At 36.2% G+C, this 22,547-nt stretch overlaps 4 protein-coding genes across 4 annotated transcripts; 2 read left to right on the top strand and 2 right to left on the bottom strand.

Moving 5' to 3' along the window:
- Positions 1-1,090: 1,090 nt before the first annotated feature.
- LOC123869886 (pancreatic lipase-related protein 2-like) lies at positions 1,091-8,253 on the bottom strand. Its single transcript, XM_045912967.1, has 6 exons — positions 8,231-8,253; positions 4,111-4,288; positions 3,248-3,437; positions 2,456-2,850; positions 2,029-2,365; positions 1,091-1,475 (listed from the first exon to the last, which is right to left on the bottom strand). Exons 2-6 carry the CDS (start codon positions 4,208-4,210, stop codon positions 1,430-1,432), a joined length of 1,068 nt encoding a protein of 355 aa, XP_045768923.1. The 5' UTR covers positions 4,211-4,288; positions 8,231-8,253; the 3' UTR covers positions 1,091-1,429.
- LOC123872749 (pancreatic triacylglycerol lipase-like) lies at positions 6,565-11,811 on the top strand. The gene is made up of 6 exons (XM_045917269.1): positions 6,565-6,613; positions 7,161-7,212; positions 9,532-9,677; positions 10,459-10,698; positions 10,939-11,293; positions 11,707-11,811. The coding sequence occupies exons 1-6, from the start codon at positions 6,565-6,567 to the stop codon at positions 11,762-11,764; spliced, it is 900 nt and encodes a 299-aa protein (XP_045773225.1). The 3' UTR covers positions 11,765-11,811.
- A 252-nt stretch (positions 11,812-12,063) lies between these two features.
- On the top strand, positions 12,064-14,831 carry LOC123872740 (pancreatic triacylglycerol lipase-like). Its single transcript, XM_045917257.1, has 6 exons — positions 12,064-12,160; positions 12,691-12,859; positions 13,277-13,425; positions 13,740-13,988; positions 14,367-14,697; positions 14,774-14,831. Exons 1-6 carry the CDS (start codon positions 12,064-12,066, stop codon positions 14,829-14,831), a joined length of 1,053 nt encoding a protein of 350 aa, XP_045773213.1.
- A 403-nt stretch (positions 14,832-15,234) lies between these two features.
- On the bottom strand, positions 15,235-20,458 carry LOC123871367. The gene is made up of 5 exons (XM_045915143.1): positions 20,303-20,458; positions 17,858-18,004; positions 17,163-17,255; positions 16,136-16,352; positions 15,235-15,658 (listed from the first exon to the last, which is right to left on the bottom strand). The coding sequence occupies exons 1-5, from the start codon at positions 20,370-20,372 to the stop codon at positions 15,439-15,441; spliced, it is 747 nt and encodes a 248-aa protein (XP_045771099.1). The 5' UTR covers positions 20,373-20,458; the 3' UTR covers positions 15,235-15,438.
- Positions 20,459-22,547: the final 2,089 nt, after the last annotated feature.

The following is a 22,547-nucleotide window of genomic DNA, read 5'->3' as shown; positions in this document are numbered from 1 at the left end:
ACTCGGTGCTCTTTAGGATATAAAGTAAATAAAATTCATATTTTAATACTTATGTGAATACATAACTAGGTATGTAATTATAACTATAAAACAATAGTTAATCAAGCGTGAATCAGAAATAAATATAAAAAAAATACAAAACACTAACAATCCGTAAAAACAATTAAAATGAGTGTAATCTTCATAATAAATATTTATTATATTAAAATGTTTCTTTAGTTTTGTCAAACGCTGATGCGATTTTGTCCAACTATTTCAAATTTTTGTACAATAATATAATAAACTAAGTACACCTAAATTAAAGGTATCTAATCGTGATATCTTATGGATTATTTCTATCTTTTTCTTCAGCTTTATAATTTGATAAGCTAATCCTAGCATCCAGCTAATTAATGATCCGGGCCTGTTTAAATTATTTCGTTACTTGTATATATTTGCTACAAAAAATAAAAAGTTTTTTTTCTTTCACTTCAAAGACGAATCTTCAAAACGGTAAAGTAGTACAATAACGCAAATATTTTTGACGAAATCGCTTATAACTTAATTCATGATATACCAAGATCATGAAAGAACCCAGGAAAAAATTAGCTAGTTGAAATGACTACAGGTGCGCACCCTCGATTCGTTAGTAAGTACCATCGATGGTTAGCACGTAACCTGGTTGGTTTAATGGCTATAATTATTCAGCAGCAGTTCATGCAGCGGCAGCGGTTCCCAAATTCGAGTTTCAGGTTGTCAGACTAAACATTTTTTTATTGGGGTTTCCCTACAAGAAATTCTCAGTAGCTGCAACTGATCTCCCTCCGGTTGTATTACACTGCCGTCTTAACGAGCTGTGAGAGGTAATAAAGAGGGTACATCCACTTAGGCACTAAATATCTCCCGAGTAGTTGGGTAAGTCCATTGAGATCGGCTGCCGTGGAGAGTTCTGTCGGACTCTTGGGAAGGTCTACGAGTATGTTCCATAAGCGTCACAAAGAGTGTTAAAGGTTGCGTTAATGAATAAATACAATTTGGTTTCAATTTTTATCGAGCTTTATTTGTTTACATAAATAAATTAATACCAGTTCACATTATTCCAATCCCCAGACCCAGCAAGTTTATTTCACCGCTATCATTGGAATTTAAGGCGTCATCTACATATAAATTGCTGGAATATTCCAGATACGGAGGTGTTACCTATGTGACGCGCGACAGGTTGAGATGGCAATCGGAGTATGACGTAGGGAGACGCTTAGCACACCCGCATTACCCCGCGCAAACAATCTCAACCTGTCGCGTACTATATTGTGGCATTGGTTTTGGCATGTCTTTGTCGTTAAATCTAAAATATGAGTAACAGTTACTATTATAGATCAGGATCTCTTAATTAACATAATCATTTCGTCCTAGTCCTTGTAGCGTAGACAATGAAGTAGTTATTTGTCCTTTAGAAAGGCCAGGCGTTTCCAGTTCTCAGGCCAAACAGTCCATTGCTGAAAACGAATACTTTGTAAAGAAAAAGAAAAATTTTAATGTAGAGGAAGCGGTGGTTTAGTAGTTTTTACTTCAATAATAGGAAGAATACGAATAAGAATAATATTTTGAATGTTCTTCTATAGTCAGTGGTTCATCTCTAGCTACTGGTACAGTTACTCTATGATAGAGAATACAATCTTTGAAACATTCTCCATTTCTGTTTCTGGAATATAACCCCAGGCAGGGCCCAGACATACGTTTATTGACTTTTTATTTGAAATTGCCTGTGTATGTAATAGAGCAATGTGAGCAATGTAAAATTGCTACTAAAAATTTAAAAAGTCTTAAGACTGCAAATGCAACCGCAATTTTTTATTTTACAGTTAGGTATATTTGAAGAATTTTCATCGCCCAAAATTTTCTATTTTTGACCAATTTGTGACAAATTCTCTATTTTTTCGCTACGCATGTTTTAGTTGACACAACAGTTTTCCTACAAGAAGAATTTGACGGGAAATATAATAATTGAACCTATAAAAAATACTTATTTTTGAGAAAATTGAAACGTACCCTCGTTTGCCTAAATCGGCGTTACCCATGCGAAGCTGTACCCCGGTACAGCTGCTCAGTTCAGCTTCATGTAAGTTTCTACATTGTCTACCAATCAAGTGGTTTCTTGTTATAGTTGAAGCATAGAACTCAAAGGCGCGACCGTGCGCACAAGAGTTACTGATTCCACATCCAGGCTGAGGCGCCCTACCACCGTTAGGGTAGAAGTCAGCGTGGCCACTGGGATCCATGATACCGGTTGCGCGGCCGTCTGTGTGAATGGCCTCGACGTAAGTTCCGGAGTTGCGGTTTAGAGCATCCCTATTGTTTCCCCATTGAGGACCAGCGGGATCCAGACCTAAAATATTATTGGATAATAATTAGCAGAACTTACAAAATCGTACTTTGATTTTATATTTTGGGCGTAATTCACTCTTTATTATATTACCTGTGACACGGACTGGAGTACCAGGAGCTAAACGGCCAGCATTACCGACAATGTGAGCGCCCAAACTGTGGCCAACCAGGTGAACACGGTTCCAGTTGCCACCACCAGTATTGATGAGCCATTGTACGAAGTTTGCAACATGACGTCCAACATCAACGACCCCACGAACTGCATTATTGTAAGATTGGTCGGCAAGAGCGCGCCAGTCGACGACAATTACATTGTGATCCCCTTGATCCAAGAATGCGTTTCTGATCAAAGTGTTCACTGGAGAATTTCCGTTATTTCTCCATCCGTGGACTATCACTTTGAGTGCTCTAGCTCCATTGTAGTTGGAGTTACGCAAGGAATTCACATTACCGTTCAGTATAATTTGGGGTGATACGCGGTTCCATCTGGAAAAAGAAAAAAATCAGTGTCTTATTAAGGTTCCGATAAATATTCTTCTGTGCTTACTTATACATATTATTATGTATTGCACTCGTATATACCTATGTCATGTTCTAAGGTCATGTTAGACAAAAAATCTGGTTAGTAAAAACGTGGTCGTACTTATTCGTACTCATATTAAAAGTTACACATCTGGGAGCGCGTCCTGATGATTTTTTAAAATGTAAAAGATAAAATAGTAATAAGGTACTTGCAAACCATATCGTTTGCAAGCTTCTTACGGCTGTCCATGTAATACTTAGACTAACTTATTAACTTTAACTAGTGTTCATATATAACTTTATGATATTTGCTCCGAAGTGAAGATTTTTTTCTAAATAAACAATGAATATGGTAGCGTACCTGGTAAAGAGCCAGTACTGGTTGTTAGCACCGTTTCTAGCTTCAGCAAGCGCCAGCTCGTCCACTGGTTCTTCTAGATCAACGAGTTCAGGAGTACCTTCTCCATTATCCATCCAGATGTAGCGGCTTACACCCTCAACATAGTGACTGTTATCCCCTGGTACTACTGGAAGCGCAGTACCAGCACATACTGAAAACAAGTAAATAGTATTTTTATTAACCTATCGTTTTATAGAGTGTTCACCGTCACGGTTTTTGTGGCTAGTACTCCTGCTGCATTATTAAAGAGGAGTTCATTGGCAGTCTATCATAGCAGATCTTAGCCCTCGCGATTCTAGGATATGGAACCCAGGCCCTGTAGTGTTAGTACGCGAAGTTGAGTGGTTGAATCAGGTAATCGCTTGACTCTCGTGATTATTATAACATCTGCAGGAAACACCAATGCTCTTCCGGCTTTTAAGAAATTTAAGGGCCCCTTAAGTAGCCGCATACTGTATTTTTGTGGGAACACAGAAGCTTAGCTAGAAGTTGGTTTCGCAATTTGCAAGTACAAATTGGTGATTGCGTTTAAGACCTTGAAAACCCAGAGCGGAAGAAAGCCAAGCATCCAGGTGGTGAGAATGAAAGTTTCTTGCTGATTCTTTTCGGCAGGAATGGCATTCTGAACCAGTGGTAAATTATTTTGACGATTCAAAAGCACTTGTAAAAGTTTATTTGAATAAAAATATATGGGATTCTATTCTGTGACGTAAGGTGCTATTAGAGCAATATATTAATTATGTAATTTACACAATAGTTAGTTATGTAATATAAATGTAAAGTTCTGAATAAAAATGTAAATGAAAATACAAATCAATACTAACATGCCACCGTAGCGAAGAGTACCACCAGGAGCTTCATGTTTAGTTTGTGCTTCACGACAAAGTACCTCGTGTATTTATTTAGTTGATTATCTCCATGCATGCTCGTTATCACCAAAACATTTTGATTAATTGACAAAGATTTGGCAAAGCAAAGGTGTGTTCTAATTCAGTGACCATGCTGAAATGTACCATTTTATTTAATTTAAAATGTCAACTAAGTAGGTGTTTAGGCAAACTTCATAAAAATATATTATTTAACAGGGCTCTCTCCGTCACTCGTTTCATACAATCGTAGTTCCAATTTCATTTGAATACTAGCTGATACCTGCGACTTCGTTCGCGTGGGTGTAGGTTTATTAAAATTCCCGTGGGAACACTTTGATTTTCCGGGATAAAAAGTAGCCTATGTGCTAATCCAGAGTATAATCTATCTCCATTCTAAATTTCAGCCCAATCCGTCCAGTACTTTTTGCATGAAGGAGTAACAAACATACACACACACACACACACACACACACATACAAACTTTCTCCTTTATAATATTAGTTTCTAGAATATGTCTGCAAAATTTCATGTACTTTGGTTGCTTAATATTCAAATAAAATTGGAACTACGATTGTATGAAACGAGAGACGGAGAGAGCCCTCTTAACCAAACAGATCAATGTTCTCTCAGCAATTTTTGTTTAAATTCTACAACCAAAATAAGTTTAAACTCCAATGAAACAATCCTGAAAACAACTGATTACGGAAATGACTCTTAAAATCTTCTGTAAACTCGTAGGATCATTAAACGTTTGCCAAGTAGCAAAGACAACGATAGAATCTATAGGTAGCACTAACTATCTATTTGGTACTAAACACCTCATTTATATAGTCATGTTACAATGTTACAATGTTATGATTTATTAAACATCACCCTAACTTAATGTGACGTAATAATTAATTTGTTTACCCCTTTCAGTTTTTTAGTCTTCAAAAACAATTAACATCTGAGATTTTCACAAGATAATAGAATTACGTAAATATTATACCTACTTAAAACTTTTCAATCACGCCATTCGCTGACATTATCTTCATACTTTTTCTTCTGATTGTTATTAAAAAAAGATAAAATAATGATCGATATGTTTCTTTTTTATTTATCAAATCGCCAGGGTAGCTATTAATACCACCAGCAGATACGGCTTTTTAAATACTTTTGTAGGTACCTAGGAAAAATATGCTGCGCTTTCCGGTACGAGGTCGTTATTTTAGCACCTTAGGGGGTTCGAAGGTGCTACGAGTAAAGTGGTCTATCGGTTTTTCGACCTATGTGCCATGCAAATTACCATTTTACCCACAAAACCCGTTGAGCTATGTCGGTGAATCTGGTCCTACCGCGAACCTCCTCATTTCTGATTTGATCATGTAGAAAAATTCCAAGTTTAACTCTCTCCATCGCTTGTTGAATGATTCTGAGCTTTCTTACGACGCTCATAGTTAGCGACCATGTCTCGGATCCATGTCATTATTAGCAATATACAATTTGAAGACTTTGGTCTTCGACCATTGAGGAATTTTGGACGAGAAAATATTATCTCAAAGTTTCCCGCGCGCTGCGCAGCCAAGTTGGATTCGGTGACCTTGAAATTGGAGCTACTTAATTGGATCACACTATAAGTTAAGGCGTTACAAAGTTAAGTAGTGTAAAGTAATAATATTTCGCCTTCTAAACTAATAGGCATGAAAAAGATTATAAAGATGGTCATAACGTTTGTTTTGTTATAAAAGAGAATAGGTATTTAAAACTAATCGCTAATAGATTGTAATTAAGTATTAATTTTATTAATTATAAATAGATGCCCTGGACTTTGTCCGGGTGGATCTAAGTTTGTTAAAAATCCCAAGAGAACTCTTCAATTTCCCGGATAAGCAGTAGCCATATCCGTCTGTGCACATCAAATAGATGATGCCTTCGACGTCCGCGTCGCCCTCTTGGATTTAGTTTTTAAAAATCCCGTGGGAACTCTTTGATTTTCTGAGAAAAAGTGGCCTACGTCCATCCCCAGGATGCTAGCTATCCCTGTACCATACGTCAAAATCGGTTAAACGGATAGGCTGAGAAAAGCTAGCAGTCAAACAGACAGACTTTCGGATTTATATAAGTATATAAGTTTGGAATAATATGGATTGAATAATTATTCAGTTGTGATTTTAATCATAATGATTTACTTATTTTGGTTGTATGACATTCATGCAGCACAATATTAATTATTTGTAAGTAACCATAATTTATGATTCCGATAGGTACTTACGTACAACCGCTGTTAGTATCGGACAGTTTTACAGGCGTTGTTACAATTTATCAAATAATCGGATTACAGTTTCATGGAAGGAAATAGCTGAATATAGATATAATTTAAATATAAAAGTCATCGCATAACTTTGGTTGAGTTATTTGAAAGGAATCGAAATGTGTGCAATGTTTAAATTAGCACTTGTGATGTGTGTTTTTGTGACAGGTATGTTAGACATCAAGGGCTTCTATTGCAATAAAACCGGCCAAGTGCGAGTCAGACTTGCGCACCGAGGGTTCCGTACTCGGGTAATATTTCCGACATTTTGGACGATAAATCAAAAACTATCACACTTAATATTATAAAGGCGAAAGTTTGTATGTGAACTTCACGCAAAAACTACTGGACGGATTTGGCTGAAATTTAGAATGAAGATAGAATAGTATCCTGGATTAGCACATAGGCTACTTTTTATCCCGGAAAATCAAAGAGTTCCCACGACATTTCGAAAAACCTAAATCCACGCGGGCGAAGTCGCGGGCATCGGCTAGTTATGCATAAAAATAAATAAAAATCTGTTTTAGAATATACAGGTGTTTAGCCCTTTTATATAGTACCCCACTTGGTATAGTTATCTTAACCTGGCCTAAACCTGTGCCTATTAATCCTTTATATTCTGAGAGGTGAATCGTGTCGAGTAAGCCGGTGATGGGTTTGAGCATCATGCTGATGATACTGAAAAAATGAATTGAAATGTAATTCTTTCTTTTAGCACACGGCTTCAATTTGGGCCCTACTCAAATAGTGTTCCATTTATTTACAAGGTTAGTGGTACACTTTTGTTAAAATATCATGTTGTGAAAGTTACGCTCAAGCCATATTAGCGTGGAGTCTATATAATTCAATTTTTTTTTATCCTCTGCGTAAAGGCACATCCACACCTGCACGAACCGTGCATGCATGGTGCAACGAATGGCTATGGACGCGTCACTCTTTTTGAGTGCAAGTACAGTTGCATGTCACGAACGCGTCTGGCATTGTTTGTATTCACTCCAAATACTCATATTCACGTGTGCTTGCCGTGACTTGTACAACATGTATGCATAGTTCGCAAACTATTCGTTTACACGTCCACACTTAAGCTTATGGCGCGCCTTGTGTGCATGGTCCATGCGCGTGCGAATGTGTGGATCCACCTTAATATGACTTTAATCTTTTTTAAGCTACCTACAGGCTACAGGCTATACGCAATCCATAATAAGGTCTTTATATATATATTATTGGCGTCACTCAGAAAAGCAGGTATTATTTAAATATTTTTATCGAATTATTGGAATGTCCTCTCCAAAACCAACACAAAAAAAACACAAGTTTAATGTGCAAGGTTATCCGAGAGTTTTAATCTAAACAAACTAATGCCAAAATAAATAATTTAATTAGAGCGTGATTGCTATCACAACATCTAATTATTCAGTTCACAATCCAAATACCGAAAATATGCGATATCGCTCCGAATCTCAGAAGGAGACTAAACTAAAACCTTCGAAACACCCGTATTTATGCAAGTTCAATCTTGTTGGCCTCCTAGCAACAGATTGTATGACATCGAATGAGCCAAATATCGATTTTATCAAACTACCTGCATTAGATACATTAATAATTTTATATTATTTTTGACAACTCAAATCAATTTTTAAAAATAACCTTACAGTTCGGCCGTCCTGAATTTAACACGTCCTCGTGTTTCTAATCAATCTTGTCATGTCAGTCGCGGGCTTCCTTGCCCTAAGTCAAATCCAAATCATGGGCTATCCTGCCCTCCGTTAAATCATTAAAACCTACCCTTGAACTGCCGAACTCTCAGTTTTAATATCAAATCAACAATAAATCTAAACGACTAACTTCTCATTCGATGTATACAAAATCTGAACCATTTATTGCAAATTACTTTCCACTTCACAAAAGACTAAATTATTAAAAAAAAACTAATAATTTTAATCACCAAATCAAACTCAATAAAAATTTTAATCAAATGTGGGTTGTTTACAAAAAGATACCAAAGCGAAATTAAGACAACGTGAGACACGTCCCGCTTCTGAATTATTGGCGTCACTCAGAAAAGCAGGTATTATTTAAATATTTTTATCGAATTATTGGAATGTCCTCTCCAAAACCAACACAAAAAAAACACAAGTTTAATGTGCAAGGTTATCCGAGAGTTTTAATCTAAACAAACTAATGCCAAAATAAATAATTTAATTAGAGCGTGATTGCTATCACAACATCTAATTATTCAGTTCACAATCCAAATACCGAAAATATGCGATATCGCTCCGAATCTCAGAAGGAGACTAAACTAAAACCTTCGAAACACCCGTATTTATGCAAGTTCAATCTTGTTGGCCTCCTAGCAACAGATTGTATGACATCGAATGAGCCAAATATCGATTTTATCAAACTACCTGCATTAGATACATTAATAATTTTATATTATTTTTGACAACTCAAATCAATTTTTAAAAATAACCTTACAATATGTAACTTGGAATATTATAGAAAAGTAAACTGCTTGAAGCAACCAATCTCTCATCTTGTCATTTTTATGATGAAATCAAGCGCTTCGCTTCGACTTCGACTCTGTCTATTACACCTTTGAGCCATAAAGACTTACAGTTTTTATTCCACGTGAAAGTTTTAAAACCTGTAGGTGTCCTTCATATTCGCATTTATTATATCATAGGTACATTTGTATAAGCTACAGATAAATTCTGATATAAATACCATTATTTGTGTACGAAATTATATCAATAATTGCATCTTAATTATTGATATTTCCGCTGTGTTATCTTATACTTAGTTATCTTTTACTTTCAATGTGTCATAATAAAATATGCAGATATACCTACCTACCTAATTCTAATCTAGGTAATAATTTATTCATACGTATTGAAGAGACGGGTGTATTCTCTTATACTGACTGACTAATGGGCACGGCCATTTTAAGGACTCTCAAAGATTCAATTACTGATTTCAACCGTATGTCTGACAAACTTAAACTGAGTTATACTGTTATCAAAATACACGGCTCAACCAAACAACCGAATATGATAAGTAAGATTTAAAATACCTACCTATTCTTTCAGGCAAAATCCTACACAAAGTGAACCGCTACTTCCTACACAGGCGTCAATCTTGGCATCAACGTTCGACTACGATCGGCGCACTGTCATAACAATCCACAGTTATAAAGATAGCGTTGCTGGAAACTTCAATGCTCATCTCGTTCCTGGTATTTATTAATTCGATGAATAGAAAGAAAGAACAGAATGTTTTATATTAAAATAAACTTCTATGAGTACTTTTGAATCATCAAAAGAATTTACTACTGAAACCGATTCGGAATGCCATTTCTACCGGGAAGAACCAGCGAGAAACTCGATGGTTGCTGTAGTCAAATGTTCAATTCACAATAATATTATGGCAGAATGTTGTATAATTTTTTAAAGAGGAGACGAGCTAATAATCCGTTTCTGCGCAGCGCAGCGCGAGTCGTAATGGAACTCTTTCTAAACGGGACATATTGTGTCTCCTTCAAACAACCAAACTTCAGAAAGATAAAAGCCGTTTGCTCTCAGGGAGGTCATCAGAATTTGTTTAATTTATTTGGCACGGAATTGCAAGCACTTGTCAAGTCTGCATGAACAATAATTATTTTTTTGCAATCTGTTTTTGCTGTTTGCTTCGTTTCTTGAACAATATAATGCTTTTGCTTTATTTTCAGTAGAATATCCGCTTTGTAAACTGAAGGTCCATAAATAGGCAATGGCTTTAAGCCTTCGCTCTTTTAAATCTATTTGGCGGTAAGAATTGAGGCCCCACGGTAGAGGAGCCTCAACCTCACCGCCGCGCGATCAGTCCGTTAGTCAACCATTAGTTCAGCGGAATAGGAAAGTACAGTACAGAACTTTTTTTACTGTACGCCAGCTGTAACCGTACAACTCACGATAGTTTATAAATTCTAAAATATGTTTTTGTCAACTCCTAAAATGATTTGTATGTTGTGATTCAAGCGTATCTGGCCGTGGAAGACTTAAACGTGCTCGCCGTTGACTGGACGCCTGGTGCAAGCAACTACGTCCAAGGCCTCTCCAACGTGCCCCAAGTGGGCGCAGTTATCGCACAGTTCGTGAATCTCCTGGCCGACTTCGGTTACAACACCGCTAACATCCGCATCGTTGGCGTTGGTCTCGGCGGTCACGCTGCCGGTGTCGCCGCCAGGAGGACTACTGGAACTATACCTCATATTATTGGTAAATAGAGCAAAACTGCAAGCACAATTCACAATGTTCCATTAGCCTGTAATATTATAGTACTTCAGGTTACATAAAGTCAAATTGTATTGGGTTAAGTCGGATAATGCTGGTGGGGCGAATTGGTTCTAGTTAGGTCAAATGGGGTTCGGCGAGCTGATTTTACTGGAACTCTTGCCTTCATTAATTCTTTGAACCTAAACGTATTGATAAATAAATTCACATTTATGTTTATTTCAGCTCTCGATCCCTCTTTGCACGGCTGGACTTACAGCGAACACAAGCTGACCAAAAATGACGCTCAGCTTGTAGAAGTCATCCACACCACCGCTGGTCATTACGGCTATGACGAGCCTCTTGGTGACATTGACTTCTATCCCAACGGTGGTTCCTGGCAAACCGGCTGTGGTGGCGTTGTTTCCTGCTCTCATACCTACGCCTTCGTGTTTTATGCAGAGTCACTTCGCGCGGAAATTCCTAGTGCTAATGCACCGAGATTTATTGGTACTGCGTGCAACTCTTTGGAAGAGGCTACTAGTTTGGTTTGTGATGGTGCACGCGATGCCGTCTTTGGAGGAAATCTAGAAAAATCTAAGTAAGTGTTGATAGTTATGACATTACGATTGCTAGCCTAGAAGACTCGCAACAATAAAACATATTTATATTGCTCCGAGCTAAAGAGATAACTCGCCCCAGCTGAAGCTTCTTCTCCAGAAAAATCACTCTGGAGCCTATGTACCCTACCGTTGTAATTTGATAGCTACAGTGTGACGATCGCAATTACCTTTGATTCACCAACATTCTCTTACTATTGGTTGAAATGTATTGTTGCAGCGAGAGTACCATAAATAAGGCCATACAATATAATCATTAAGATTGTACTCAATGATTGTTGTAATCGACCAGCAGATTTGAGCTCCTTTAAAAGATACTATTTCCTAAATTAATCATCGAACTATTCTGTGCAGTCAACGTTTTATATTGATAAATTTATTTCTATATTTACAGTGTAAGCGGAATCTACTCGTTCGTTACTAACATCACACCACCATTTGCCAGAGACTAAATGAAGAGGATATCTATTTTAAAAAGTTAATTCTTTTATTGAACCAATAAAGACTTTTATATCATTTATATAATTAAATTAGTAAGAATTTAGTACAAAATCGTGTTTTGTGGGTGCTTATCCTTGCACAGACCTACGTGGTAACAGTCCAGCTGTGGATGTTTATCTATAATAATAAGTCTACTATAGTTTTTATCAAGAAATTGGTCTAAGTAGTTATAAACTGAGTAATAATGTAGTCTTGATAGAATAGGCAGGAGATATATTCTGTGTTTCTGCACAGGTGTGCGCGCAAACACATGTGCTCTATTCCCTCACTCTCATCATCCGATGATTCTATCAGACTAGTGTCACAAGTGCAGGTGGTGCTCTCCGAGGTTCGAGGTGTGGAGCCGTGTAACAGTCAAATTTTCAATTTTGCTAGTGAGAATTTCTTGACAAAATCCCATTTTGTCCTGATCCGGCCTTCAAGGCCGGGATTTTTTGATACCCGTCAGACCAACGAGGAAGTCTTACATACCTGTATTATAAAATGTGGTAGGTATAATTGAATAGGAAAATTACGATAAAAAAACATTTACCGATTAGTGGGATTAGCGTTGGTGATTTTATCAGTATATTTTATTGAATAATAACTTTTAATCAAGGAGTCATAATTTATAAGTCGATAAGTACGTGTTGTGAAAATGTTAAAAATATTTTCTTGCATTTTGTGCCTGGGCTTTTCTTCGGGTAAGTTTTAATTTTAATCTTATATTATTGTCAAATACAGAATAATTGCTATCTACATAATGTATGTACGTAAAACTGATATCTTTAATATACCTAGCTAGTAAAAACATGATTAGAAAGGATAATGGCATGGCGTAGGTAGCAAATTTTGTGAGATATTAGTATTTGTAGTAAGTATTTACGTATTTTTTTAGCTTTACCGTCAGATATAATTCTAAAAAACGAGGATGGACCTCGTTATCAATATGCACATGATTCAAATGGAGCAATTCACCTAGCCGACTTGTGGCTGACTCTCGGAGATCTGTTCAACATAGCCAGATACAATCCGGACTCGTCTAATGTATACCATTTATTCACAAGGTATGTTTTTTTAACCGACTTCAAAAAGGAAGAGGGTCTCAATTCGTCAGAATCTTTTTTTTTAATGTATGTTCCCCGATTACTCAAAGACCCCTGGACTGATTTGGAATTTTTTTTTTGTTTGAAAGGGTATACTGTGCAGGTGGTTCCATATTTTGGTGAAGATCTGATGACTATCTTCGGAGATGGAGAACAGAACTCCTTAATGGATAAGGGCAAATTGCTCGCGATCGGTGTAATAACTTAGTAAACAGTAGGTTTTAACTGGGTGTAGCATATTATAGTACAGTGGGGCCACTAAAAATTATAAATGAAAATTTTTCAAAAGAAAATAAAACCGACTTCAACAACCATTGAATCATTGGTTTTGATTATACACTCCTATAAAATATAGAAACAATAATATATTGATTCCAGAGCTAACCCAACTGTTAGTCAACCTTTGACCATCAATAATGCAGGTCTACTTTCAAGATCTAACTATAATCGCAATAGAAGAACGATCATTCTTATCCATGGATGGATGGATTCAGCGACTTCCAATTTCAGTACTGTACTTGTACCGGGTGAGAGACGTTAACATATAAGTAATAAGTACATAGTCAGTATATAAGTAATAAGTACAAAGTTGTAAACTGTTGTTAGTTATCTCTTGCCATACCTATCAAAACTTCTATTGGTATTGCAAACCAAAAATGTATTAATATCCCAAAAAATCTACGCATGAAAAGGCCCAAAAGCCTTTTTTATAGTAGAGATTTTGAAAATATATTTTCTAATATCACACTAAAATATTACACTAGCTTTTCTTGGAAACCCTACTGCGTTAGAAACAATTTCAATCAAGTTAAAATTCCTTTCTCTCATTTTTCCTTTCCAGCTTTACTAAGAGCTGGTGACCTGAATGTAATAGTGGTTGATTGGAGTAGAGGAGCTAATGCTATCAGGTATAGAGAGGCAAATGAAAACACCGTACGGTCCGGTGGAGCTGTAGCTCGGTTTGTCAACTGGTTGAACCAAGAATCTGGTTCTAGTCTTACTCAGTACCATATAATTGGTCATGGGCTTGGTGGACATCAGGCTGGCGTGGTTGGAAGAAATCTGCAGGGACGAGTGCCTTATATTACAAGTAAGTGTGGCAATAATGAATATAAATACTCTAATGAAAAATTCTGCTATTTTGTATAGACTTCTGTTTCGTAACAGCAAAGAATACAAAATCGAACAAAATCAATTGCATGAGTAGGTAGGCTTCTATCATAGTATGTTTATGTGATGATGATGATGATGATGCTCGCGACTATGTCCGCATGGATTTAGGTTTTTGAAAATCCCGTTGGTACTTTTTGATTTGAGAAATATAAAGTAGGTATAGCCTATTTTCATCTGCGGGCTACAAGCCATCTCTGTACCAATGGCAGAAACGGCGAAAAATTTGATGATAAGAAAATTCATAAATTTTACTGATGCTGCTATTATTATTTATTTTACGTTTTTTATTTTATAGGTCTTGATCCTGCTCTTATTGGTTGGGCGACCAATATCAACAAGTTCCGTCGCACTGACGGCCAGTACACCGAAGTTATTCACACGAACTACGGCATGTACGGATACATTGCTGATTTAGGGCACATGGACTTTTACCCCAATGGAGGTATATCAATGCCTGGCTGTGATTCTAATGCCTGTGATCACGCTAGAGCGTTCTTCTATATGGCAGAGTCGGTCACATCAGGAGGTTTTACTGGAAGGCAGTGCATTAACTATTATGCTGCTGTTTTGATGATGTGCTCTGGACCAAGGACCTCGAGAATGGGTGGACTGATTCCCAAAACTGGGTAGGTATTCATGTTCTAAATTTAAAAATTTCCTACTTGTTCTTTATTTTTGTTCTTCTATATTTCATTGTTTTAGGGAAACTGGAGTATTCCTGCTGGAGACAAATGCTGCTCCACCATTTTCACTGGGATAGATAATTTTATTCTCGTAAATAAACGTTGACTTGCTTAAGTGTATTTATTTCGCCAGATTTGTATTCCTATTGATAATAAATACCTAATCATTGGTACTTACATTGTTCAAATCATTTTCATGTTATTTTCGGGCACACAAGAAGCGTGGAAAGGATCTTTTTCTGCTGAAACTCGGCTTTTAGCATACGGTTAAAAGAAAACAGAATACGAAAAAGGCAACGCGGCACTTTGAGTCCCCTGAGTTTTTTTACTATACCATTTTCAACCATATGCTGTAGTTAAACAAAGATGAGTTTCAATTGGTATTAAAAAGACCACTGTGCTTCATCTCTGCCCCGACATTGTTGTGCTACAGCACAGTGGAGTGAATACTTTGGACACCTTCAGTAAAAATCTCACACAAACTCGCTATACTAATTTATTAATCAACACTTAATAATACATTATACGTGTACAACTAGATCATTATTAAAGCAAATAAATAGGAGAAGATTCAGCGCCTACTTTTTTCAAAAGAGAGCATAACACGATGGCAAGCTATAGCTTAACTACGAAATGCCTTTTTGTACTTAAACCTATAGGTATACTATTTAGGAATAGGAACTATCACAACTGGTTAGGGTGTTTGATATTCTTTGGAGCCCTTCTTTGAGAACTATCCTGGGGTGTGCTGGTGACAGGTTTGACAGTTGTAGTTTCATTTGTTTTCTTGGGGATCTCGAGGAAGTTGCTTAGGAATGCGATACCCTTTTCAGCGGTTATGACTAAGTCAGTTAGGAATCCTACATCGAACGTGCTTTCTTCGGCTGTGTTTTCTTCTGTCGTCCTGTAACAATAATTATAATTACGCGATAAAATACCAACGTTATTGAATTGTGATAATTGTTAATGCAATCAATAAATTATTATCAATGATTGAGATATATTTTGTAAAACATAGCTGTAGGTCATGTAACGGGACATGTTACGTGCAAAAATACATACATAATTAAAAAATGGTCTCTATAATTGACGCGATGTTTTTCTTTCTACTAGTAAAACTAGATGACGCCCCGTGTGCCCACGAGTTCGTTCGCGGGGATTAAGGTTTTCAAAAATTCTGTGGGAACTCTTAAATTTTCCAGGATAAAAAGTAGTTTGTGTTCGTCTCTGGGATGCAACTTGCAAGCTATCCCCATAACTTTCGTCACGATTAGTTTAGTAGATGGACCAGGTAATAGACAGAAACACGGGACACTTTCGCATATTATTAATATTGATTTTGGTAGGTACGATTTTCTAATAAAATTGTATTGATACTTACTCTTCTGGTTCCGCGGGAGGATCCTCCATTTCCATCCCGTCGGCAGTAGATTTAAAGCAACCAATCGGGAACTCCAATTGGGCTTCTCCAAGTAATCTGGGTTCAAGCTCAAGACAACCACGAAGACCATCTGCCGTGGGAGCAAGGTCGTTAAACTTGGCGCAGACTTGTGCGAATTTACCGAAGACCTCGAGGCATATCGGTGCTGGGTTGGCTCCTGTATACAAAAGATATTAATATCAGCATGAATAAAAAAAAATACTCCTTTAGTACGGTGTGTTATTATCAAAACTTTTATCTGGTATTACGAAATAGATTACTTATGTGATAATGAATAAATAAATAATTAACCGATAGGTAAGTGTACTTTTCTTTCCTACTAGGACAATAGGTACCCAATTTGTTAGGTAATAGGTATATTTAACAGGGCTCTCTCCGTCACTCGTTTCATACAATCGTAGTTCCAATTTCATTTGAATATTAAGCAACCAAAGTCCATGAAATTTTGCAGACATATTCTAAAAACTAATATCTGTGTCTGTGGTGTTTTAGATTTTTCTAAAAATATGTAGTTTTAAAATTACAGGGGCTCAAACATTTGTATGAAAATTTTTAAGACCGCGTAACTTTGAAACCGAATATTTTAACAGAAATCTGGAAAACCACAGACATAGATATTAGTTTCTAGAATATGTATGCAAAATTTCATGGACTTTGGTTGCTTAATATTCAAATGAAATTGGAACTACGATTGTATGAAACGAGTGACGGAGAGAGCCCTCTTACATAGCACAAAATTGCTAAAGACATACAAAAATTGCGAATAGTACTTATTGAATAATACGTCTTTCAGAGATTCTTTAAAAGATTAAGAATCCTCTGCCGTAAGGTTGCCTGGAAGAGATCGCTATTTTAGAGGTAAGGCCTGTTCTACTCATTTTATCCATTATAATTTAACGTATCTTTTTATGGTATACAGTAAATTATATATTTTGCTTTTTCTTTACTTACAGTAAAGTTACCTTACCTTGAATTTTAGAAGTATGCAGAAGATTTTTGCCGTAAGATACATTCACCGAAAATCCTTCTTCCGGCGACACATATTTCATATGAACGCAACCTGAAAATGAAACGAGGACAACTCGTTTAAAAATTTATATGTAGACGGGAAATTTTTTTTTATTGCGTGATAGGCAATGATGCGGTAGGTTGCAGCGCGGTTGCCTAGTGCCTAGACTAGAAGATAACTATACACAGATATAGTTGGCATAGTGTGAATCTCTAAATTAGTAGATAGAACTTTGAGTAGCAAGTAGTAGTATCTAATATTACGTATTTAATGTAAACAGTAAAAATAGTAGAATTTTTATAGAAGTGTGTGTAAAATATTATCAACCTACCTCCTGAAAACAAGAATATTACATACTTCTTAAAATAATGTAGGTACCTTGATGACTGCCATAACTCATTAAAATTAATGCCCTTCATTCTCAACTGCATCATCAGTTATCGCCAGGTGTGATTGCAGTCTCACCTGATGCAACTTGTAATGGAATAAAAAGACGACTCTCGCATAGTCTAACAAACATTACGATATTATTTAGATACATAGATATTTATAGATTATATACTTATTGTTTTTCATCACAATTCTTTTGATTATTGACTTGGCTTGTATTAACCTGGATGGTATTTCTTTTTCAAAGTCGAAGGTCCTCTTACCTGGTCCACCAAGATCAACAAAGGTGATATTGAAGTCCACACAGCAAACGCAGGCGGGACCTTTGCACAAACAGTTCCTGTTCGGCTGATCATTGCGAAGCTCCGGTACATCGATCAACTTCTTATCACCATCCCAATCCAGGAAGTCTATAAATTAGAATTAAAGTTCTTCTAAAGAAATGCTTCAAAATCCTTAAAAAAATACACATTAAGTACATAAGTACACATTCATACCCATACCTAATAGCAATAGGTATGTCCGTCATAAGTGAAAATAAAGCAGTAGGTAAAATAAAACTGAAGCCCATGCGTGCCACTGCCACAACGTGCCACTTAAAATAAGAAGGGTCTGTTACTTGTAACGTAAATGCAGAAGATCCCTATCGAACTATTATTAATAATAATGTAGATAATAATATTAAATTGTTTTTATGCTTATAAACTTAACTAATCTCTTTATTTACTCTACCGACTCTATCAATTCAAATATTTTTTTGCTAACATAACTTTGAGAAGCTATTACCAGGTTGTGAAACTTTTCGTAACGTACAAGTATAATTTATTATAATACCTTTAATGGCAAATGACCGAAGGCAAAACTGACTCGGACTGGCTCTGATTAGATCTCTTTGTCGATCAGCTCAGCTGAACGTAGTAAATTTTGTGTTATAAAGGTAAGAGTAGGTACTATCGGGCGGGAGCAGCATTTTTCAGTTTTTGCTCCGCCTCAAAATAATTCAAGATCCGGGTCTGATGATAACTATCTTTTCAAATTAAAAAAGTTTTAAGTCAAAGTCCATTTTATGTACAAACTAGCTGATGCCCGCAGCTTCGCCCGCGTGGATTGGTCAGATCCCCTGCAGCATCAGGATTGAGGAGTTGGACTCCAAATTTTTTATGAAACAATGTCGCAAAGTTCCTCTATCGATTAAAAAAGAAATGACGCAAATCGGTTCAGAAATCTCGGAGATTTCGGTGTACATAGGTAGAAAAACACAACTCCCTTTTTGAAAGTCGGTTAAAAAAGTAGCCTATGTTACGCCCTGGTCAATCCTCTACTTGCCTGTGAAAGTCCCGTCAAAATCGGTTCAGCCGTTCCAAAGATTAGCCTTTTCAAACAGACAGACAGACAGACAGACAGACAGACAGACAAAAATTTTAAAAACGTGTGATTCAGTTATGGTATCGTTCAAATAACCATATGAGCTTAATAAGAGGTAGTTATTTCGAAATTACAGACAGACACTCCAATTTTATTTATTAGTATAGATGACACTGATAAGTGTACATTTTTTGATTGTCAATTGTTGAATTTGATAAATAAATTAACGTAATGGTGATAATAAATTATTTACGTAAACTTAAACCTAAAGCTATGAGAATCAGTGCAGTTTTGACGAATTATTATGGACACATCGATAAAACACGTCAATTTTTTTCCTACTTTTGAGAAGTTCAGTTAAAATTACAAAATTTTGCCCATAAGTAATACCTACCAATTTCATAGTAAGTGCCTACCTACGTCACCTATGTGCATAGTAATTTTATGCCTTCGTGGTATTGAGATGCTTTCACATTTCACTTTCACTTGGGCAGTGTCCGTCAGTCCCACTTATAAAGTTGGTGAACTCATTGTTATAAGAACTGTAAGATTATATAACATATTTTGTTTCGTGCGATGTTAGAAGTTAAATAACAGTACCGTTCAGCATCGTAACGTTAAAAGATTAGACTTTCTATTTACGGATATTAATAGAAGAAAAAGTTTGTTTACAAATATGTAGTTGCTACACGACGTAAATATCCTTAAAAGGCAAGACATACAAGTGTAAATTAAAAATTTATAACACCCCAGACAAGTGAAGATTACAGCAACTAGAAAAGAACTGATAACTTTCAAACAGCTGAACCGATTTTCTTGAATTATAGCTAAGAACACTCTCGATCAAGCCGCCTTTCAAACAAAAAAACTAAATTAAAATCGGTTTATTAATTTAGGAGCTACGATGCCACATTACGATCCATCCATTTACCGATTTAAGGCAACGTTACTTAATCAGCAAAATCAATTGATGAGCGCTATTGCACAAAGAAGTAATACAAAATAAATTGATATTTTAAAACACCCTTATAGGCTTATAATGCCAAAAATATACTACTTAATAAAAATATAATAAGTACAATGTTCTTATTACTTATATGAAGAAACGTATTTTCCAAATAATTATTAATTAAAATTATGATATCATCACCTTTCCCATTCTTCTGAAATTTATTTTGCATCCGTTAAAATAGCATATAAATTGTATCAGTAAGAGTAAACCTGTTTTATTAAATTAATAATGCAATGAATTAATTATTCAAAACATTGACAGGAAGTTGATCAAACCTACATATCTATGATCAAACCGCTTTCCAAACACAAAAGGCCTAGGATAGACTCACCTAAAATGCTGGCACCGTTAGCAAGGGTGAGATAGACCACAAACAAACCAAGTGTCACTTTAAGGGACATGATGTGACACTATTTAATATTAAATGGTTTAATTCAATAAATGCGTGCAAGGCGTATTAACTAGAGGTTTGTATGGCATAGAGAGGCGGACGGCGCCAAAGCCGAGTAAACACTGACGACTGGTCCTTTCCTCGGATCTTTGCCGGTTTCACCTCTCACAATAGAAGGTGAAATTTAAAATAAAGCATAACGCAGTGTAGTAATAAGTAATAACATGCATCGGTGGATGCACTGAGAAAGTAAAGCAATCGGGTAAAGTTTTTGACAAAATTTTCCATTTGTTAACTTTCAAGCTTGGACGAATAATACTCCTTTCAAGTTGGATATAAGTAAATATTGCTTCCAACAAAACGTCACTTTTATTTATTGATAACTCAAAATTTAAAAACTTCCAACACCAAAACCTCTATAAGAAAACTAGAAAAGAGTTGATAACTTTCAAACGGCTGAAGCGATTTTCTTTGATTATAACTAAGAACACTTTCGATCAAGCCACCTTTCAAACAAAAAAACTTAATTAAAATCGGTTCCTTCGTTTAGGAGCTACGATGCCACAGACAGATACACGGGTCAAACTTATAACACCCCTCTTTTTGGGTCGGGGGATAAAAATAGGCTAATATGAGTTTCAAAATATATAAAGACTAAAACGGGGCAAATACCGATTTCAAGCATGGCAATGGTCCTCACATGTCAACGCATAGTTTAGTAGGTTTTTGCGAACTCAAAATTTAGGTAAAGGAATGTAAGAGAATACATTTTTTCTATTCAACAGAAAATTAGAAAACAGTTCTGCATGTCCAAACAACTGGTTTCCATGGCACACTTTGGCGAAAAACTACGTTTAAAACGTTCATGGAAAGGTATGCATAGTCCTCACACGTTGCGTGAAAATTTTCGCTAGGTAGTGCGGAAGCTGTATGACGTAACACAACGTAACAATAATTGTTATTACATCCGTGACCACCTGGTTTCTAGTGAATACGGCGAAATATACGACTTTTGCTTCTTTATTTGAAAATACTTTGTAAAATCTGAGAATGCATTAGAAAGTTTGATATATCGAATAAAATGTTATTGCTAACCAAATAAAGAATAAAATAAAAATATGTACATCAGCAGTTTTACTTATGATTTTTAATGATTGTGAAAGCTGAATAATTTATGATTGAATTATGCTCGTACCTATTAATTTCTTAATTACGAGTGTCCTAGAAGAAACAAGTAAAATGAACAAGAAAGCATTATGTATATACTATATAGGTATAAAATATCTACAAAGGGTACCAGTTACCACCCTTTAGTTACTGGATGATTAGGTAAAAGAACTTGTAAAAAATATAATTTATTTTTTCAATTTTTATCAATAGATTTTATCAATCCTAATAATATTATAAATGTGAAAGTGTGGATGTTTGGATGTTTGGATGTTTGTTACTCAATCACGCAAAAACTCTGGACGGATTTGACTATTTTTATCCCGGCAAATCAAAGAGATCCCGCGGGATCTTGAAAAATGTAAATCCACGCGGACGAAGTCGCGGGCATCAGCTAGTAGATCTATATAACCGCGACATTTCACATTGGTGGTGTTTCACGCACCGCCGCGCGTGGCTAGGAGTTGACGTAAAGTCGTCAGACCTGCATTTGATCTCTCTCCGGTCGTGCTGAATTGCTGTCCCATTGGATAGTGGGTCTGAGAATAGAGAGTAAACCCGCGTTTGCCCACATACTTGTAAACATTTTGTGCACTATAATATCTCCCGCGCAGACAGCTAATCTCTGTGGATAGGCCACCCGCCATGACCAATATTCGGTATAAAAGAATTTTTATTCTCAAAAATAGTATACCAAATAATACCTATATTAGGTAGGGAAGACCTTATTTTTCGTACATTTAGCGAATTTTGCTAGAAATTTTAGTAGATTATTTTGTGGATGCATTTCGTATATATGATTGTAATTACCTGTACATAGTATACGGCCAAGTGCATCGCGCTCTACTAGCCCAGATCAAGGTCAACAAACTGGTGGATTGAAATGTATTTAGATCTAGCTTTTACTACAGTCTGGGCTGGAATCGAACCTGTTTATGAACTTAGTATGTCACTTGGTTTGAGAGCTCGTTCCAGAGCTAAGTACCGTGCCTAGTCTGGTGCTTTCTACAAACAAACT

This window comes from Maniola jurtina, chromosome 2, assembly GCF_905333055.1.
Source record: "Maniola jurtina chromosome 2, ilManJurt1.1, whole genome shotgun sequence".
Lineage (NCBI taxonomy): Eukaryota > Metazoa > Arthropoda > Insecta > Lepidoptera > Nymphalidae > Maniola > Maniola jurtina.
The sequence above is the reverse complement of the archived record's forward strand: the minus strand, read 5'-3'. Positions and strand labels throughout refer to the sequence as shown.

Coding starts and splice junctions, on each gene's coding strand:
- LOC123869886 (XM_045912967.1), bottom strand. CDS start 4,210: ATGCATGGAGATAATCAACTAAATAAATACACGAGGTACTTTGTCGTG. Junction 2,851..3,247: donor CAGTACTGGCTCTTTACCAG/GTACGCTACCAT, acceptor TTCTTTTTCCAG/ATGGAACCGCGTATCACCCC. Junction 1,476..2,028: donor GCCGATTTAGGCAAACGAGG/GTACGTTTCAAT, acceptor ATTCGTTTTCAG/CAATGGACTGTTTGGCCTGA.
- LOC123872749 (XM_045917269.1), top strand. CDS start 6,565: ATGTGTGCAATGTTTAAATTAGCACTTGTGATGTGTGTTTTTGTGACA. Junction 7,213..9,531: donor GTGTTCCATTTATTTACAAG/GTTAGTGGTACA, acceptor CTATTCTTTCAG/GCAAAATCCTACACAAAGTG. Junction 11,294..11,706: donor GGAAATCTAGAAAAATCTAA/GTAAGTGTTGAT, acceptor CTATATTTACAG/TGTAAGCGGAATCTACTCGT.
- LOC123872740 (XM_045917257.1), top strand. CDS start 12,064: ATGTGCTCTATTCCCTCACTCTCATCATCCGATGATTCTATCAGACTA. Junction 13,426..13,739: donor CAGTACTGTACTTGTACCGG/GTGAGAGACGTT, acceptor TTTCCTTTCCAG/CTTTACTAAGAGCTGGTGAC. Junction 14,698..14,773: donor GGACTGATTCCCAAAACTGG/GTAGGTATTCAT, acceptor TCATTGTTTTAG/GGAAACTGGAGTATTCCTGC.
- LOC123871367 (XM_045915143.1), bottom strand. CDS start 20,372: ATGTCCCTTAAAGTGACACTTGGTTTGTTTGTGGTCTATCTCACCCTT. Junction 17,256..17,857: donor TGTTGATCTTGGTGGACCAG/GTAAGAGGACCT, acceptor TTTCATTTTCAG/GTTGCGTTCATATGAAATAT. Junction 16,353..17,162: donor GCATACTTCTAAAATTCAAG/GTAAGGTAACTT, acceptor TTTTGTATACAG/GAGCCAACCCAGCACCGATA.